General features: G+C 42.3%; 1 protein-coding gene across 2 annotated transcripts; it reads left to right on the forward strand.

The window, feature by feature from the left end:
• The first annotated feature begins 536 nt into the window (after positions 1 to 536).
• On the forward strand, positions 537 to 9,240 carry POMK (protein O-mannose kinase). 2 transcript variants are annotated; one of them, XM_077476190.1, is made up of 3 exons: positions 537 to 701; positions 4,413 to 4,727; positions 7,711 to 9,240. In XM_077476190.1, exons 2-3 carry the CDS (start codon positions 4,443 to 4,445, stop codon positions 8,476 to 8,478), a joined length of 1,053 nt encoding a protein of 350 aa, XP_077332316.1. In that variant the 5' UTR covers positions 537 to 701; positions 4,413 to 4,442; the 3' UTR covers positions 8,479 to 9,240. The 2 variants fall into 2 exon arrangements, with proteins under 2 accessions (XP_077332316.1, XP_077332315.1); XM_077476189.1 differs by having other exon boundaries at positions 539 to 706.
• Positions 9,241 to 15,136: the final 5,896 nt, after the last annotated feature.

Genomic DNA, 15,136 nt, shown 5'->3' on the forward strand with positions numbered 1-15,136 from the left:
GAACAAGCGATTGTTAGTGGCAACGCGTTAGTGTAGAACCAGGCTTAAATTGTTTTGTTAAAGCCATTCTAAAGCCCCATATACTCTATTAGATTTTTTGCAGATTTTTTGTCTTCAGATTTACAAAAACCATGTAGTGCAAGGGCCTGCCTGATTGCATTAAAAATGTAAACTCTTAACCCCCATACACACTATTAGATTTTCTACAGATTTTTGTCTTCAGATTTACCAAAACCATATAATATGAGATCAAACCTTAAGAATTTAAATGTGTATGCAATCAGGCAGGCCCTTGCACTACATGGTTTTGGTAAATCTGAAGACAAAAATCTGTAGAAAATCTAAAAGTGTGTATGGGGCTTTAAAAAAAAGGGGGAAATCTGTAATTTTTGATAGTTGAAAATGAATCTAATCATTAAAAAAAAGACAGTTATAAGGTGCATAGAACTGCATGATGCGACTTGAGCTGTTTGTAGACGCTTGTTTAGTGACCAGTAGGTGGCGCTGAACATTTGTGTCTACCTTATAGGAAAAGAGGATGTTATGATGACAGCAGGAAGAAGGAAGGGATTACAGAATGTATGATCGATCCAGATGGAACAGAGGAGTGCAGTACATGTGACCAGACCAGGCTGACCTTCTCATGTAATATACCATAGCAGTGCTAACAATAGACAGATCACAGTCAGCAGAAACTGGAGGTACAGTAAGTAATAAGTCGAAGTGCTCTCCATTGTCTGACAGCAGCTTCCTGAGGTCATGGATCACCCAGTTTTATGGAGCCAGATACCCCTGTGGTTTTATTTTATAAATGCCTCTTCCATGCTGATCAGAAAAGGTTCAGGTGATCAGAGAAAAGATTTCAGCGTGTATTTGATTTCCTGCAAGGATCGATTGTTCCTTTTCACTGACAGCAGATGTTTACATACTGAAATCATCATTTATTGTAATTGGTTTTCTAGGATGTGTGCTATTCAATCAAAACTTGTCATATGGAATGATCATGAATCTGTGAATACACAGGTGGACCCAAACAAAGACAAAGGTCCACCTCCTCAATACAGGGCACTTTTACCCCCTTCCTGCCTAGTCCAATTTTCAGCTTTCAGCCAGTGGTGTCTGGTGCTCAAAATTTTTTGGGGGGTGCAAACAAACTGAAAAATACTGAACCCCCCCCCCCCCCATCAATTGCAGCCTCACTGTGCCCGTCATATGCAGCCCCTTGTGGCCGTCATATGCAGCCCCTTGCGGCCGTCATACGCAGCCCCTTGCGGCCGTCATACGCAGCCCCTTGCAGCCGTCATACGCAGCCCCTGGCGGCCGTCATACGCAGCCCCTGGCGGCCGTCATACGCAGCCCCTGGCGGCCGTCATACGCAGCCCCTGGCGGCCGTCATACGCAGCCCCTGGCGGCCGTCATATGCAGCCCCTCGTGCTCAGCTGTCGCTTCACTAACTGCCCCCCCCCCCGCAGCCGGTCTGGCGGCCCTTACTGCACCTATCCTGTAGTGACGGGACTCTCCTCCTCGGCGGGAAGCAATGGCTCTCCTTCTTGGCGAGAAGCGGCGGCTGTGGGTCCTGTGTCCACTCGTCTTCAGGTTTCCGTCCGCCGTGTCTCCTCTTCTGCCAAAGCGTTAGGCATCCAAAAGGATCGCCTAATGTTTTGGCCGGTCGGGAGACAGGTCTCACCGACTTGCCTACTGATTGACAGGGAGGAACGTTAGTGTGAAAATAGCCCACCCTATTTTGAAGCCTATTAGAGCCTCTGGCTCTAATCACGTGTTTCAAAATACACCCCCGCCTTTCCCTGCCATAGTATTTCATGTGCCCGGCGCCCTGAAAGGGGCTGGGCACATGAATAGGGGGGGCGGTTCCGTGCGCCCACAATGCATTGGCTGCCACTGCTTTCAGTGCTGTCACACTTTCACAATGTACGTATATTACATTTTTTTTATAATTTTTTTCCCCCCACAAATAGAGCTTTCTTTTGTTGGTATTTAAAGCGGGAGTCCGCCGGGACTCCGCGTTTTTTTTTTTTTTAAAGCCAGCTGCTACAAATACTGCAGCTGCTGACTTTTAAAATAGTGACACTTACCTGTCCAGCGCGCCCGCGATGTCGGCACCCGAAGCCGATCTGTAGATCGTTTCGGGGCACTTGCGGAAAGGGGCAGGCACTTGCGGAAAGGGGCGTAATCTACGCCCCTTTCCGCAGAGAGCTATCCCGGAAGTGGGTGCATTTACCTGGATTATCCAGGTAACTGCACCCCCCTTCCCCCTGAAAGGTGCCAATTGTGGCGCCGGAGGGGGGGAGGATTCCGATGAGCGGAAGGTCCATTTTAGGGTGGACCTCCGCTTTAATCACCTTAGGGTTGTTTTGAAAAAAAAAAAAGCGTGTCAGTAAATTTTGTAAATAAGTAATTTTTCTCCTTCACTGATGTGTGCTGATGATGTGGCACTGATAGGTGCCACTGATGGGCACTGATAGTCGGCACTTATGAGCAATAACGGGGGGCACTGATGAGCATTCACTGAAAGGCTGCACTGACTGGCATCACTGATGGGCACTGGTGGCACTGATAGGCACTTCTGGGGCTACATTGATAATCAGTGCCCTGATTACCTTACTCTCTCTGCTGCGAGGAGATGCTGCTGATCGGCTCTCCTCGCCTCACACTAACGGAGGATGAGGAGAGCTGAAAAACGGCACTTACGTGTTTACATGTGATCGGCTGTGATTGGACACAGCCAATCACATGGTTAAAATTGTGGTATACCAGTACAATACGTCTAGCAATTTGTGGTAAAAAGCAGCCAATATACTGTAATTGCCATTGAAGCTTTTTTTAAAGTCATATTTTTAAGTGAAATAATAAACATGGTATACGCACCTGCTCTGTGCAATGATTTTGCATGGAGCACCCCCGAACCTCCTCCTCCTCTGGGGTCATCTTACAGCGATCTCTGCTCCCCCTCTTCTATGCCTGCCCCCATAGCAAGACGCTTGCTATGGGGGAAGTCGTGTGGGCTCGCTCCCGAGCCGAGCTGTGCGTGTCCATAGACACAGAGCTCTTCTCCACCCCCTGCTCTCTGCTTGCAGGATTTGACTGACAGCAGAAGAAGCTTATGGCTCTCTGACTGCTGCCTGATCCTCCTTTTAAGAAGAGAAAGACAGGGGAGAGGACGTGCATACAGGCACAATGTTGGATTGATATAGGACTCGAGTAAGTCTTTGGGGATGAGGGCACAGCAAGTGGTCAAACATATATTTTTTTACAATAATGCAGGGAATGCTTTAAAGTAAATATTTTTTTTAGCTTTAGAACCACTTTAATATATTGCAGTATTTGTTGCTGTTTTGTGATTTTGTTTCCTTTAAAGAGACCATATCACCTACCTAATATTGCAGGCAAAAGCACTGTATCACTAGCAACAAGCATGCAGATTACAAGGAGATTGCGATGGAGAGTGACTGCATCTTATGCTAATTATGACTAACTGTACCTGAATATACCTAGGTGTTGAAAAAAAAAAAGTGATACTAAACTCACACTGTTTAATTGATATTGTCCCTTCTATTTCTGTATGTGGATGATTGCACTGTAATTATTTTAATAAAAAAAAATAAAAATCTAAGTACCTTTTTCCTAATCGATCTACAGATGCTACATGACCCAGTCTGTCTGCAGGGAAACATAAGCAGGAGGATTTCTGGGTGGGTTTCTGACAGTCACGCTCCTCCAGCCTGTGTCTTAGAATAAGAGGGAGGTGAAGCTTCCATTAATCTACATGTAATATCCCGCCCCCCATTGTATTTGGCTGGTTAGTGGGTATGAAGGAGGAGGGAGGGGAGTGATCTGTCATTTACCCTTGTGTATACGCCCCCACATGTGTGACTCTGTAGTCACATGGGCTGCTCAGATTTGATAGGAAGAAATTGTTCAGCCTGGAAACTCACTGTGTGTGAGTATGAACAGCATGTAATACAGCATTTATTGATAGGCTTTTATTTTAATTTTTTTATTTTTTATGATGGGGGTTTAGTGACACTTGAGGCTGCAGCAGAGGAAACAAATGTAAGAAAAAAATTTGGCAGTAGGTAGTATGGGGGTTTAGAGGTCAAGGGAAAACGAGATGAAGGAAGGGAAAAATATATCAGTTGCCTGCTTCCAAAGCAAAAATACCTCTTAAATTGAAATCGTAAGAGGCTTTTGTTAAAGGTAGGTAGGAAGAAATGTTTGATCCAAGGAGCCCAGATCTTATCAAAGCTGGCCTTTCACTCTAAAACGCACACACATGAGATTGTAGTTGAGTTGAAGAGTCTGGCGACAGGGTCTCTTTAGATCTCAATATTTTTTTGTTTTAGGGTATAGAAGTACATATGATTGATCTGTAACAACCTCCCTCTTATGTATAGGATGCTTCTAATCTGCCAAAGTAGAGAAAAATGGAAAGAAAATATCAAGTCAGTAGAAAGAATGGCAGCTGGAATTGTCTTCTTCTTCTCCTGATCCTACTCATCTTTACTGTGGTGTGTATCAACCTAGTGCTCTATGTTTACCTAGAGCATGCCTATGTGTCCACCGGATTCAGTCATGGGGATCCCAACGTCTGTCCCCAAGGCTACTTCAAGATTGGAGCAATGAAGAACTGCTCTCCCTGGTTGACCTGTGAGGGCCTCGAGAAGGAGGTCCGCAAGTTAAAACTTGTTGGAGAAGGAGCAGTCAAAAAGGTATTTTATAGATTAGTAAATACATACATAAATGTACAAAAAAAAAAATCTGCAAGTGCATGTATTAACCCAGGGGTTTCAAACTGGCGGCCCTCCAGCTGTCGCAAAACTACAAGTCCCATCATCCATCTGTCTGTGGGAGTCATGCTTATAACTGTCAGCCTTGCAATGCCTCATGGGACTTGTAGTTTTGCAACAGCTGGCTGCCAGTTTGAGGCCCCTGTATTAACTGCTTACATCCTAGGTGTTGTTTAGAACCAGCTTTGGGATTGCAGTTGTTTTTCAGTACAGGTTTTCTTGAATTTTTGGTTGCTTAATTTCCCCTTGCTACTGCTACTTTTTTTTAAGTCCAGCTCCAGCTCCCCTTCCCCTCCTTATATATTTTTTTAAAGTTCACTATATATATATATATATATATATATATATATATATATATATATATATATATATTACCCTAAAGTAATATTAAACCCTCAGTGTTTTTTTTTTTTTTTTTTTTTTTTTTTTATGTAACACGCTGAGAACAATAAAATAAACATCCCTTAGTAAATTATTTGTTAAAATTCTTACCTCAGCATTTGCAGTTTACAATTTTAGCTACTGCTTCCCTGAAATTCCTGTCCTGGTATGAGTTGACAGTGGACAATGTAGTGTCCAGTCGGTCTGGAGGAGCAGGGGAGTCCCTATGGGGCTGTGGGTTTCTATTGATGAACACAGTGTAGGGAGACGCAACTCTAGTTCCTGCATGTAAGGGGGGCTCCATAGGATGTTGCAAGAGAAAGGAGCCACCTTGAAACAGGAAATATGGGGCAGTAATCGTGGCACAAACTTAAACTGGAACATAGGCAAGGATTAAAGGATAAAGAAGCTGCACACTCAGTAATCAAATCTGCTACTGAAAGTGATACTAAACACACACTGTTTAATTTACATTGCCCTTTCTATTTCTGTATGTGGATGATGGCACTGTAATTATTTTATTTAAAAAAAAAAAAAAAAAAACATCTAAGTACCTTTTTCCTAAATGATATACAGCTGTCACATGACCCAGTACTTTCCCAGCCTGTCTGCAGGGAAACATAAGCAGGAGGAGCTTCTAGTTCTCTCCTACTGGTCACATGTTTAAAAAAAACAGCCTTTGGGATATAGAGCAAAAATAATAAATTCATATCAAACTTTTAAATTGTCATACAAATACTGTATATATTTGAAATCCAATCTTAATTATTTTTTGCCAATAACTCGGTGTAGGCAGATTCCTGCCAGTCACTGGCTGTGTCATGTCCCTACAGCCTGTGTCTTAGAATAAGAGGAAGTTGAAGCACCTATTAATCTATATGTAATATCCCACCCCCATTGTGTTTAGCTGGTTAATAGGCATGGAGGAGGAGGGAGGGAGTGAACTGTCATTTATCACTGTGTATACACCCACATGTGTGACTCTATAGTCAAATGGGCTGCTCAGGTGTGATCAGGAAGAAATGCTCAGCATACAAACTGACTGAAGACTGAGCATGTGCAGAGTTGCCACCAGAGCTGCAAAATCCCTAGCTGAATTGGGGACATGAACAGAAGGTATAGATAGAGAGCAGCAGGGTCAACCAGGTTTTTTTGCAGAATACAGAAAACCAATTCCATGATTACTAAGTGAGTATGAACAGCATTTATTGATTATTTCTTATGATGTGCGCTTAGTGACACTTTAAATAATTCCAGACATGGTAGGTATATTTTTACATAGTTCCATTGGGCCAGCTGGAGCAATGTAACTAGGTATATACCATACCTGGCTGATTTTCCTTGAAGCTGAAAATCACGGAAGTAGACACTGATATTCTAGTGACGGCAGTTGACATCACTGTCCCGCATCTCCATCCCATCCAATCAGAGATCACTTTGCATTCATTAAGAAAAAAAAGTGGTGGCTACTTCAGTGATTTTCAGCTTCCAGTGGCATCTACCCAGGTGTGGAATAAAAAACATACATTGCTTCAAGCTTTGGAAGTCTTTACTGCTTCCCAGAACGAAGCTCATGTAATGATGTGGAAGGGTAACAATACTGCAAGCTCAGGCTGGTGAAATATCCCAAGGGGGTGTGTCCATGACAGCCTGGACTTACAGGAAATGGGGTGTATAACACTGGGCATCAACCCAGAAGAGAGCTTCCGAGAATCTTTTTTTTAATTATTATTATTTATTTATTTTTTAAATAAAGTGGAGTTGGACTATAAAGATTCATTTCCAAGGTTGTTATTGAGCCAAACAAAATTACAGTTGAAATGTACATTTTTGGATCCCCTGTTTTTCTGCTGTTCAAAGAAGCTGTCTTGTGGCTTTATTATTCAAATCATTCACCTGATATCAACCATATATAGATAGAATGCAGACTGTGTCTGTTCAGCAAGCCACACACTTCCAAATTGTTTGGGCCTGAAAAAAAAAATCACTACAGGCAGTCCCACTTACTTTTTAATCAGGCTAGTTAAATATTTCTTGTTGCATTGGCAAAGGGTCTGCTTGTGTATGGGCAACAAACTACGTTCACACTATCACGGTTCGCAGTTTGGGCACGGCAGTCCATTCATTTTAATGCGCTGCCGTGCCTCCTGAAACGCAGAGAACAGGTCCCTGCAGCATTTACGAAATGGCACCCCAAGTGGAAACCGCTAGTGCAGTGTGGTTCCCAGTCCGGAAGTGATTTCCAGTGCGTGCGTCGTGCTATTAGAATATATGGCACTTGCACGCATCTCCTGCGATTCACTGTGCAGATGGTTGTGGCTGCAGAGAACAGGTGTGGACCCACAGTGGGAACCACCCGCACAAGTGTGAACCTAACGTTAAGTTCCATGCTAAAACTCTTAACTTGCTTCTTCTGTATTATCGCTTTGTAGTTCTACATTCTGTCCAAGTCACCGCTTTGTTGATGAGATCTAATAGGTTGAAACATTTCTAGTATAAGTAACATATTGGCTTTATTTTCTAGGTATACCTGTCTGAGTGGAAAGAAATGAAGGTGGCTCTGTCTCATCTAACAGTTCCGTCTCTGCAAGCTGATTTTCTTCATGGTTTACGAATGCTAAAGTCGCTACAGAGCAGACATGTAGTTACACTTGTGGGTTATTGTGAGGATAATAAGAGTATATTAACAGAGTACCATCCATTGGGCTCCCTCAAAAATCTGGATGCTACCTTTAACCTCCCGAAGTACCAGTACCTAAATACCTGGCAAAATCGTCTGGAGCTTGCCATAGACTATGTGAGTATAATCGGTTACCTTCATAGTAGTCCTCTTGGTGTACTGGTCATGTGTGATTCCAATGACTTGGACAAGGTGCTCTCACAGTACCTGCTAACAAGTGACTTTCGCCTAGTGGCAAATGATTTGGACGCCTTACCTTTAGTAGACAGAGAGAAAGGAATGTTGGTTAAGTGTGGCCCAAGAGAAATTACTGGGGATTTTATTGCTCCTGAACAGCTATGGCCTTATGGACCAGATGTTGAGTTCAACAATGACCTAATGCCACCGTATGATGAGAAGACTGACATCTGGAAGATTCCAGCAGTGACTGATTATCTCTTAGGTCACGTAGAAGGAAGTGACATTGTCCGGTTTCATCTGTTTGACATTCACACAGAATGTAAGAAGGAGAACCCAGCTATGAGGCCTTCTGCTCAGACCATACTGGACACCTATAGGAGAGTCCTGGCTTTGCTTCTGAAGGAGTTGTCCAATTCAAAAGAAATGTTGTAAAAAAAAAAAGTACTTTACTGTTACACTGGACTTATTTAAAGTGGAACTAAACCTTTGAGTTTCAAATATGCTAAATGCTAACTGTCACATTTGTTTGTGCTCTCAACCAAACTGTCAAACCATCCAATGGCTGGTGCCATAACTGATCACATGTGCAGCATCATGGCAGTTGAAGATCAAACAGAGGCCATGATGGCAGCTTCCTTGGCTGAAAATGATTGGAAGGTTTAGTTCCGCTTTAAGCGTTTTTTTTTTGTTTGTTTTGTTTTTTTTTCCTACAGCTGTGTCACATGGCTTTTTCTCACATCTCAATCAACCTTTGCTTTATAATTTGGTGGCATTTTCAGAGTCTTATAAAATAACAAGGTGATTTTATTGCAGCTAAGGCTGGCTATACATGATTCATTTCTTTTTCATTCAATCTGCTGGTTGAGCCAATTTTCTCATCCACACATTCAATGTAGATAGGGGAATGCGTCCCGCTGTGGTATTTTATTCTGACAGCAGGGAGTCCTCCCCACCATCAAAATTTTATGATCAGTGTTGCCGGCAATAACCAGCAGCACTGATCATTCAGGAAAAACAGACCGGCTGGTTGTACAAAAGTTGATCGGTAGATTGACTGACTTGATTACAACCAGCCTGCCCCTACATGGATTCAAATTCCTCCATTTCCTGCTTAACTAGCAACATTTTCAATTCATGTATGGTTGGGCTTACTATACCTTGTTCAATAAAGTGAGAAAGGAGTTTTTGTACTGATTTCGGGCTTTATATGTATTACCTTGCTTGAACAATGTGGTAATTTTGTAGACTGGCCATACGCTATACAATCTGATTCTGCAATCTCCTTTATATCTACAATAAACAATGTTGTGCAAAGGCTTGCCCAATATGTTACTGACTATATGGATTGTTAAAGTGGATGTAAACCCCTACATATACCCAGTGAAGTGACTGACCTCGAGCGATACACACCTGAAGCCAATCACAGATGAAACCTACATAGTTGCAGATGGACATATACAACCTACCTCTTCTCTACATCTGTTCAAAGTCCAGAGTTTTTTATGATTATTACTATTTCAGGTACTTATATAGCACGGTCAATTTACACAGCTCTTTACATATACATTGTACATTCACATCAGTCCCTACCCTCATGGAGCTTACAATCTAAGGTCCCTAATTCACATTCATATACTAGGGCCAATTTAGACAGAAGCCAATTAACCTACCAGCGTGTCTTTGGAGTGTGGCAGGAAACCAGACTACCCGGAGGAAACCCACGCAGGCACAAGAAGGACATGCAAACTCCAGGCAGGTAGTGTCATGGTTAGGATTTGAACCAGCAACCATTATAAAGCTTGTCTGAGAGTTAAAAAAAAAAAAAAAAAAAAGGGGGCTGAGAACTGAAATTACACTCTACAGGGCTCAGTCAGGAGAGCTCTGAGAGCTGATTGGAGGGAAGGGACACACCTCCCTGCACACAGGAACAGAGGTGAGGCTATCAATCAGCTGGAGATCCCTCCCCTGTCAAAAAGTTGTGATTCATGCTGAAAGCAGAGGAACAAAGCAGCAGACAAATGTGTCACTTATGCCCTGTACACACGGTCGGACTTTCCAATGGAGAATGTGCGATCGGATTGTGTTGTCGGAAAATCCGATCATGTGTGGGCTCCATCTGACTTTTTCCGTCGGAATTTCCGACACACAAAGTTTGAGAGCTGGATCTAAAATTTTCCAACAACAAAATCTGATTGTTTAAATTCCAACCGTGTGTAGACAATTCCAACAGACAAAGTGCCACGCATGCTCAGAATAAACTAAGAGACGAAAGCTATTGGCTACTGGCCTCTTTATCCCGACGTATGTGGTTTACGTCACCTTGTTCTGAACGATCAGATTTTCTGACAACTTTGTGCCACCATGTGTATGCAAGACAAGTTTGGGCCAAAATCCATGGGACGGATTTTGTCGTCGGAATTTCCAACCGTGTGTACAGGGCATTAGTGTTCTGGATTGTGACAATTACACACTATAAAGGGAAGTGCTTTGTTCATATTTCATGTCTTAAGTTTACAACCACTTTAAGGTTTGTTCTCCTATTACATTGTTTTGGTAAATCTAAAGTAGATTGTACAGAGATTGCACAATCAGATTGTATGTTGTATGGCAAACTTTGGGGCCATGTCACAATGCTAATCCTGTTGCCAGCAAATGAATCATTATAGAGAACATCTGTATCTAAGTTGTCACACTATTACTTTGCAAAATGCTGCAGAATTTCACTTACCAACGAGGGAGCAACAATGGAGTCACAACTCTCCTGTTTACCTAGTAAGAGAGCGATGCCATAGCAGCAGGTAACTGTTGGTTCCTATTGCTGGTAACTTTCTGCTATTTATCAGAGCACCACTGTGACACTGGACAATGCAGTATTTTTATTGGATAGAACCATGGTGTTTCTCAGGGTTGCACGTTTTTAAGACAAAGGGGTAGTTCTGATGCCTAAAGCTGGGTTCACATATATGTAGTATGGACACCACATGCGATTTGGATAGGAATCGCCTCTCATTCCTATTCAAATCACATGTGAATCTTTGCAGTGCGATTTGAGCCTGTTCATTTTGTATGACATGGCTTGTATTCACACTGCACGGCACCAAAATGGCACAGGCATCTTTTTTTTTTTTCTGCCGCACTGAAATCGGATCACATGGGTGTTCATACCGATGTGATACCATTCCAGCAATCACACGTTGACACCCCAGATCGCATCAATGGAATGGGGTGTGGGAAATGCTCAGCATTTGCTTCATTTCCTGCACTGCATATATGTGAACCGAGCTTTAAAATTTATCTAGGGTTTAGCCTTAGCCTGTATTTTTTAAGTACTTTCTCTTGTATGTAGATTGAAGCACAAATCCTTGGCTCCTTAGAGGCAATATGTCAGGCGCTAACACAATGGATGTTGACATTGTTGATTAGTTTCTGGGTCAAGAGCTGCAGTCAAGCTAAACTAAAGGCAAACTTTTTTATTTTCTAGTTTTGGATAGAGTGGAGATGGATTAGAAGCTCTGTCAGTTTTCTATTGCTGTCTGTGCCCCTGTTAGGGAGATTCACCCTCTTGATTTGTTCGTTGTAATCATCAAAAGTAAAACATTTCCAAATTTTGAGTGTTCAACAGAACAGGAATAGAGGAGACATCTTTCAGTGAGGAGCACTAGTTCTGGTGACTACTGGGAATTTCCCCCACTTCCTGTTGTGGCTTTGGGTCGGAAGTGAAAGGAAATAACCCCCAATGGGATGCAGATGGCAAAAAAAAAAAAAAAAACTGACAGCTGTTATAGCCCTTGTTGTGAAAACGGAAGTGACAAAATCATTGCGCTTCCGGGTTCATTTGTTTATCCATCTCTGTGGGAAGTCATTTCGACCGCTTACTGAAGTCTCTGGCTCTCTGGAGGAATGGGAGAGGTCAGGAAACATGGAGTGAAGGTGTATGGTGTGGCCCTTTCCAGCGCTGTAAAAGTGATCACTTTTACCTGACAGCTGATCAGTGGCTAAAAATAAAAAAGGAAAAGTGGTACCAGGATCATGGCTGCATACCCTTCACTCCAAAATCAAATGTTAAAGCGGAACTACACTGTATTTTAGTTCCACAAACGAAAAGCCCTATTTAATTTTTAATATTCAAAGCAAACTCACCTCAATTATCTATGTCTCCATGCTTAATTTTGCTGAGAAATCACTTTCAGAAACAACTTCAAGCATTACTGGCAGTGGCCATCTTGAGTATGGGCAGATGATTCCTGTAGCATTCATTTCCTGCAGTCCATCTGCCCTTAGCTCAGGCAGGAGGGAGTGCTTAGTGGAGCAAACCCCTCCTGAAGACTCCTGGGATGTATGACATCATTTGCCTAGGCCTGGAAACCAGGAAGTAACTAAAGAAATATTAATAAAAACAAAAACTTTAAAACAATTAAATATAATATACTTTCCTATCTATTTACGAACTCTAGCAGCATAAGAATTAAAAATGGTCAATGTTGATTGAGAAACTCAAGTTCCGCTTCAAAAGCAAATTCTTTTGGCGTGCTTTCGAACCCAGCTCATCATGTCATTAAAGTGAGTAAAATTTGTAACAAAACACTGCGCTAATCTTATCAAAAAATAGAATAAAACAAACACAAAAAAGAGCTGCTAACACATCACCGGGGTATCAAGTGTAAAGTAAACGATATTGTAAAAAAGTGTAGCGCTTCTCATAACATCAATCGGTAGAACTCATAAATATTTCATGTAAATGTAAGATTACACTGTAGAATAGTGCTCAGAATATGTAAATTTTTTTACATAAATTATATATATAAGTGACACAAAGAGTATCAAAGTAAAAAGAAAAAAATAATAAAATTAGTCAAATGGAAGGGCAAAGTCCCAAAACACAAAGTCTCTTGTTCTATTTTTTATCTATTTCTATAAAAACGGAATTACGCTATGTTTGGTCCCTGCTTCTTTTTCTTATGTTCCTAAACCGTTTTTTGGATATATCTGGTTGGAGTTAAAACACCTTGTAACCCGTGACAAGATCATCCATACTTGGGGTCTGTGAGGACTTGCATATAATTGCAAAGGCTTGTATGATCCCCCAAATGTAAATTTGTGAGGATCCAACATCTCTGGTAAGCCTCCAATTCGTTTGGTGATGGGAACTGTACATGACTAATATATGAATCTTAGAAAGGAGGTGCAATTTTTTTCACGTTTTTGGATCATACCAAGATATCACACACTAAAGACTTTGTGTTTTGGGACTTTGCCCTTCCATTTGGCTAATTTTATTATTTTTTTCTTTTTACTTGGATACTCTTTGTGTCACTTATATATATAATTTATGTCAAAAAATTTACATATTCTGAGCACTATTCTACAGTGTAATCTTACATTTACATGAAAGATTTATGATTAAAGTGAGTAAACCCACAGCAGTAAAATCTGAATGTATATACAGTAAAGCATGCTTGTTATACTAACTCTGCATTGTTTAAAAAGGCTGTTTGATCCTGTCTTCTCCGATCCTCTCCTCCTTCCACTGTCCCCAATCCATCTCCTGATAAGACAGAGCCACTGTAGTCACTCTGCACATGCTCAGTTTGGTGTGTATTGTTGGAGAGTTTTTCTTCCTTGGGGAGAGCTCATGTGATCATCACCGGGCCAATCTGCACTGTCTAGACCAGGGGTCTCCAAACTATGGCCCTCCAGTTGTTCAGGAACTACAATTCCCATCATGCCTAGTAGAGCTGCACAATTAGTCGTTAAAAAAAAAAACAATCATGATCTTGATTCAACCCCTCTGATGATCTTTCCTGCAGAGGTTGCCATATAAACGAGTGGAGAAACTATCTGCTCACTCAGCTGCCGAAAGAAAACATTTGGGCAGTCTGCCAAGTTTTTTTTAGCTTGCAACATTGTAACTAAACTTCCTTCTTGGATCAAAGGGATGGAACTTCTGTGTAAATAAATAATGGCAATTTCTGACACTTTCTATGCATTAAGGTGAAAAAACATCTGACAGTGCCGGCGCCCCAAGCCCCCCCCCCCCCCCTGTTTTTACTTACCTGATCCCTCGAATGTCCCGTGCTCGCCCCTGACATCCTCATCGGTGCTCAGCCCGTCCGCTGATTGGCAAGAATGGATGGATTGAAAGCAGTGCAGCCATTGGCTCGCGCTGCTGTCAATCACATCCAATGACGCGGCGCACCGGGGGCGGGGTCGAGTGATACAGTGAGCGGCTATAGCCACCGGCTGTATCACGGGAGCGCGCCCACAAATACTTCTCACCGTGCAAGGGAGCTTGCATGAACATGAGAAGTACTTTCGGAGGGAAGCCGAGACAGCCGCCGAGGGACCCCAGAAGACCAGGTTCGGGGCCACTCTGTGCAAAACGAGCTGCACAGTGGAGGTAAGTATAACATGTTTGTTATTTAAAAAAAAAAAATTTTTACTTTACAACCCCTTTAAGTTAAAATCAATATTTTTTGCTAGAAAATTACTTGGAACCCCCAAACATTATGTATATTTTAGCAGAGACCCTAGGGAATAAAATGTAAATTGCTGCAATATTTTATGTCGCACTTTATTTGTCCAGCGGTCTTTCAAATGCAATTTTTTGGGGGAAAAAATGCACTTCAATTAAAAAAAAAAAAAAAACTAAACCGTAAAGTTAGCACAATTTTTTTTGTTTTAAAGCGGGAGTCCGCTGGGAGTCCGCGTTTTTTTTTTTTTTTAAAAGCCAGCAGCTACAAATACTGCAGCTGCTGACTTTTAAAATAGTGACACTTGCCTGTCCAGCGCGCCCGCGATGTCGGCACCTGAAGCCGATCTCTCGATCGTCTCTCGGGTGCTGCCGCTGCCATCTTGGGTATGGGAATCAGGAAGTGGAGCCTTTCGGCTTCATTTCCCGGTTCCCTACTGCGCATGCGCGAGTCGCGCTGCGCAATAAGGATGGACCCGCTGCCTCTGGGATCTGTGTGTTTCCCAGCAGGCAGCGGGGGACTTTCGGAAAGGGGTGTAATCTATGCCCCTTTCCGCAGAGAGCTATCCCGGAAGTGGGTGCAGATACCTGTACTGTACAGGTACCTGCACCCCCCTCCCC

This window comes from Lithobates pipiens, unplaced genomic scaffold (assembly GCF_037356315.1).
Source record: "Lithobates pipiens isolate NorthernLeopardFrog02 unplaced genomic scaffold, aLitPip1_a1.2 Scaffold_13, whole genome shotgun sequence".
Taxonomy (NCBI): Eukaryota; Metazoa; Chordata; class Amphibia; order Anura; family Ranidae; genus Lithobates; species Lithobates pipiens.

Coding starts and splice junctions, on each gene's coding strand:
- POMK (XM_077476190.1), top strand. CDS start 4,443: ATGGAAAGAAAATATCAAGTCAGTAGAAAGAATGGCAGCTGGAATTGT. Junction 4,728..7,710: donor GAGAAGGAGCAGTCAAAAAG/GTATTTTATAGA, acceptor TTTATTTTCTAG/GTATACCTGTCTGAGTGGAA.